The 5,383-nt window shown below is 44.3% G+C and overlaps 1 protein-coding gene across 1 annotated transcript; it reads left to right on the top strand.

The window, feature by feature from the left end:
* The first annotated feature begins 306 nt into the window (after positions 1-306).
* Positions 307-2,053, top strand: LOC142574661 (uncharacterized). Its single transcript, XM_075683697.1, has 2 exons — positions 307-376; positions 1,682-2,053. The coding sequence occupies exons 1-2, from the start codon at positions 368-370 to the stop codon at positions 2,051-2,053; spliced, it is 381 nt and encodes a 126-aa protein (XP_075539812.1). The 5' UTR covers positions 307-367.
* The last annotated feature ends 3,330 nt before the right edge of the window (positions 2,054-5,383 follow it).

The following is a 5,383-nucleotide window of genomic DNA, read 5'->3' on the forward strand; positions in this document are numbered from 1 at the left end:
TATACCTGTTTCCTTGCGCTAAACGAAAAAAGGACGCACAAGGGTGAGGGAGCAATGCACAGCGCATGTGTACCTTATGAGCCAAACTCAAAGTCTCGAGTTCTTATTCGTTAATGAAAGCGAGGGAGACCTCTGTTAACAAGAATGATTTATGTAGATGCTTTAAAATAAACATAAATAGAATGAGGATGCGAGAACAGAAGTATCTTCCCCTTCCCCACAAACTCATGCAACTGAAAAAAGAACTAGAAAATGTAGACGAAGCATAGCTTGCCAGCATCACGAGCACTGAGTATAAAAAGGAACCGGGCATCCGAGTTCAGGCATCACTTCGAGCTCTTAACAGCAACGTAGGAACATATCCACCATGAACGCTGTAAGTACCTTGGGGTTACATTATTTACTGTCAGCTCGAAAACTAAACATGGGAACCTTAAGGTTCTCAGTAGCCTTCTATTTCCAGGTTACGCCTTATCACTGTGTTGAAATTTTCATTCTGTACTACTCTCTTGGCTTGAAAAAGATGTGCGCAGTAGAATCACCTATCTATACAGAACTGCGTTATTAATCTATTTCATCTTGGCTGCCACCAAGCTTAACACAGTGGCATTGCCGTCCCCTGTATCTCACAAGTGCTTCATTTCGAGCGTTGCGGCGAACCATTCTTATGATTAATACTCAGCGAGAAATCACCATACACAATAGAGACAAGAGATAACTGCTAAACCCTTCCAACCTACAGACTCCTCATATAGGTCCGCTAGAAATCGATCAGCTTTCGTGTCATGACAAAAAAGCTGGCTCTCTTCTAACTCACTAGCGTACTACTACATCTCTCCCTGGCGAAGCCCCGTAACCTAGTGAAGTTCCTGCCCACAGAAACATTTGGAAGCGCTGGAAACAGTGCTCATTGCCAAAGTTTCGCGGCTTTGCCGTACAGTCACCAACTGCCGCTGTTGACTGCCACAAGAACTATATTGGACAAATGGCGCACACGGTTCATTTATTTTTCATACCTCCTTAGAGGCGATATATCTGGAAACTACAACCGTTTTTAGGCAGACTGTTTTTTTAATAATGTGCCTTGAGTACGGCACCACTGCTCACTTTCATGTTTACTTTTTCCTTCTACTCGTCGTATTGGTAAGAAACATTGTAAAGAGCACACATACGAAGGCACGGCAAACGCCAGCGCTTACTGTCAAACAAGTGATTATTTGGGTTATCCTGTTCCTAATCATTCAAACACGTAACTATCTCTTCAAGCAGCCGCATCTATTTGTGAACGCCTGTCCCGTACACGTTTTTCTTGCGAAATGAACTTGAAGTGATAGCCAGCGCCTGTACACGTTGCAGCACCATGTATGCGTTCTCTCAGCTGTTACCTCGCTACCTCTGATTATGATTAAACCACAATCTGATTATGAGGCATGTCTTAGTGGGGAATTCCGGAAATTTGGACCACCTGAGGTTCTTTAACGTGCACCTAAATCTAAGTACACGGGTGTTTTCGTATTTCGCCCACATTGAGATGCGGCCACCGTGGCCGGGATTCGATCCCGCGACCCCGTGCTTAGCAGTCCTACACAATAGCCACTAAGCAACCGCGGCGGGTAGAACGCCAACAGTGGAAAGGTGCGTAATAAGCAGCGACTAAGTACTGAGACACAATTCCCCGCAGGTCCTGTGCCTGTTCGCCGCTCTGCTGGGCAGTGCCCTCGCCGTGCACGTGCCCACGTACGGGGTGCCGGTGGGCGCCGGATACCCCTACGTTCCTGCTGTCACGACGACGGTCCACGGTGCCCCCGTAGCCGCCGTGCAGGCTGCTGTCCACCGCGTGGTGCCGGTCACTCCCACCGTCCACAATGTCGCCACCCCGTTCGGCTACCGCACCACCGGCGTCAGCTACAGCCACAGAGTCGACGCCCACCCGTTGAAACTGCGCTACGTGTACGGAGTCGCGCCGTACGGCCTCGGCTACGGCTATGGTCTGAGCCCCTACGGCTATGGCCTGAGCCCCTATGGCTACGCTCCTGTCCTGAAAAAGTGGTAAGCACCACTAACTTAGGTTCACTGAGCCCTCGTTTTGCTTTCATTATTCCGAGTACATATCCCCTCACCGTAATGACAATTATAATACATTGGTATAACGCAAACTATAAAAACTGTAAAAAGCTTGTTCGACACAGAGTAGAAGTGAAATCATTGGGAACTCAAGGTGCCTATCATGACCAGAAATGTGAAACATTTAATTCTATAGCAGTGATTGTTCTATACTAAGCCGTGTTATATTTATTGTTCTTGGTCACTCATTGTTTAGTTATCTCTCGGATTGTTTAAATAGATTATTCGTGCACATAAAGGAACAAATTAACTAATCTTACACTTTTATGTGCGTACAAAGCCAAAAACAGCAACTTAGCCCGTAGCGCTGATGATTAAAAGCTAATGAGCATTTTTCGCTACAAAATATTTTCGACATTTGCCGGTTCTTCTCGTAATGGCTGGCTTTACGAAATGAGGCAAACTTATTTCATCCTACGTAAAGCCACGGTAAACAGAAAGTTTGACAATCCTACGTTTCTTTCTTTTTGCAACATAGCAATGTTATGTATGCCTGTGAACAACTCTTGCTCATTGTATACATCATCTTTATTCCATGCAGAAGAAAGTCTACCGAGCCAAGAGCAACAAGGACCACTTCCGGAATGGCAGACAGAAATCAACGTCAAAAAAAAAATACTTTCGCCCTTGTTGCGATTGTTACATGGCCCCCAAATGGCAAAAAAAATAAAGACGTGAAACAAATTTCATTCATCTTGATTATTATTATAATAATTATTTATTTTACAACCTTTAGCCTCCCTCTGTGATGAGTGTATGAACAGTTATGTATCTGGTCTTTCTTCGGCTCAATACTGCATTTATTGAACAGGCAGGGTCTGCCTTCCAGAAGAGGTAAACTAATATTCACCGTAAATGACTGACCATTCCGTTATCTCATCAAGAGACCCGTTAGACTCTACATTGTTATAGTACCTTCGGCACCATAAGGAAAACTCGGATCAAGAAATTTCCTTGCATTCAACACCTCCTGGCCCTAGTCGAAAGCGAATTTTGCAGAGCCTAAACTAGTTCCGATCATCGCTGCAATGCATCCTGCATATGTCGCGAAAGTGAGACCTTTACATAAAGCACATTCACATTATGATTTTACATCCTCATGGCGTGGCTTCATTACAAGAAATTCGCACAAATGCTACTTCTCCCGGAGTACGAACACAAATATAAGTGGAGGAGATGGTGGGATTAAAGTGCGAGAATAAAGAGCAAAGAAGGACCTTATAAACAAGAGAAGCATAAAATCAAGCGCAGACATGTACAAACTTATGGATAATAGTATCACGTTGGGTGTATGCTTGCATGAAGCGTTTTAATATGCTGTAGTAGCAACACTCACTCCCTACATCACAAGCTGGCCTCCATTTCAACATGCTTCAGCATTCAGTCGGGCACACTGAACTTAGTACAGCGAAGCCACTGGGCACTGCGCTTAAGAAATATTCCATGGTGATTCTTACCTTCAGTATTTGCTAGAAAACTTCCCCTGAACTTCGTCGCTTACATTAGTTAGCCGTGTTAAGTACCAAATAAGTTATGCGGATCCAACACCAATGTTGTAATATAGGTGAATCGAAGCTTACGAGATGCAGTTAAATAAGTCGTAAAAGGCGAAATGTGTTCGGTACAGTTTTCCGCATTGTACTATTCTATGCAAGGTGTAATCTCACGCAATGTTTCTTTGGGCACTACACCGTTCACAAACTGTGGCAAGACACAAGCAAAGAATCATGCAAATGCACCACTGTGGGATTTGGATAAATACCGTGATGTGGGCAAAGTGTTCTAACTTCATGGCGTAATTTTTGCGGCAAGAAAAGCACAAGCACGAAGGCTTTAGCGAAATAAGGACTAATACAGGTGCTCGAGTTTGCCCTTCTTTCGCTAAAGCTTTCGTGCTTGTTCTTTTATTTACGCACTTCACTGCTTCCCGCTGAAAAAAAAATCAGGACACTGCGGGACATTGACGCAGTGATGCCACAAGGACTACGGCGATGTTTGATGTTTGGTGAAAGAATAATGGTGAAGCGAGATGTATGCAGAGAGTATTACGACGTGACATACAATGGCGTAAGGTTCACTTTTATTCGCCCACTTCAGTCTTTCTTCTGTGCCAAATGGAAACTGGCGGGCGCACCCATGCCTTTGCGAGCATGTGCCCTCACAGTGGCCAAGCGACGTGCCACATGCCCTTATTGTCTCAACTAGCTCCTTCGCATCGCCACGAGAGCCATCTAATTGACATGTGGTGCACACACACGAATGTTGTGTATCGGTTCCTTGCGAGAACAACATTTCACTGCAATAGCATTTTCAAGCTATGGCCCCCCTGTTCGTGTGGGCATCTTTTCATTCTAACCTCTGTCGACTTGCTGCGAGCGCTCTCCACAGGAGTATGTGGGACTGATAAAAGCGAGAACGCACGTTCCTATAGATGCCAATGAAAATTAGAGTTTCACGCCTCAAAAAGATGCCTATGCAATCGCGCCGCAGTTCTTTCGAAGTGTAATATGCTGCACCCCAATACTACCACGTCAGTGGGACAGAACTGGAGGCGGATGAGAAGCCGCGGCCAGTGAAGCTTTCTTGTGGCGTCCGAAGGTGTAGACGCTGTGGTCTGTGGTAGCTTTGTGTCGTTGTGGCGTAAGGGTATATTTATCCGATTAGCATTCTTAGCCTACTTCCCCTGCTTCAAATGATAAATAAAGGTGTGTTCAGCACAACGGTTTCTCGCCACATTGGTTGAATGCTGATCGCATTAACCCCCACTGTCATCGTGAGGTGGGTTCAAGGTGGGTCCTGCCGGAATTTCACAGCGCAGCTGTTTTCGTTCCCCGGCGAAGGCCCGCGCACGACGGCGTGCTTGATATCAAATGCAAATGTTTTTACATCGTTCTGGGAAAATAGAAACAAACACACGAGAAAAAGAAGAGAAACTTGTAAACAATATAAAACGCATGTGATTTTTAAGCAGTGCATTACAAATGAAAAATTGTGTACTGTTGTATACTGTTGTATACTGTTGTATACGATTACATATGATTCAAACGTGTTGGCAAGAAGCACCAATTTTAAATTGTCTACTACATAATTAAAAGATTTTATTACGCTCTATGTGATTAAAACGATAACGAGTAGAGAATCACAAAGAAAATTAAATGAAAAGTGATTTGCAACGAGTACGTTAAAAATGTGATTGTATAAAGTTGCATGGGATCGTGCAAACAAACTATCAATGATAAAACGTTGCAAACAATTTTCG

Source organism: Dermacentor variabilis, chromosome 3 (genome assembly GCF_050947875.1).
Source record: "Dermacentor variabilis isolate Ectoservices chromosome 3, ASM5094787v1, whole genome shotgun sequence".
In the NCBI taxonomy this organism is placed as follows: domain Eukaryota; kingdom Metazoa; phylum Arthropoda; class Arachnida; order Ixodida; family Ixodidae; genus Dermacentor; species Dermacentor variabilis.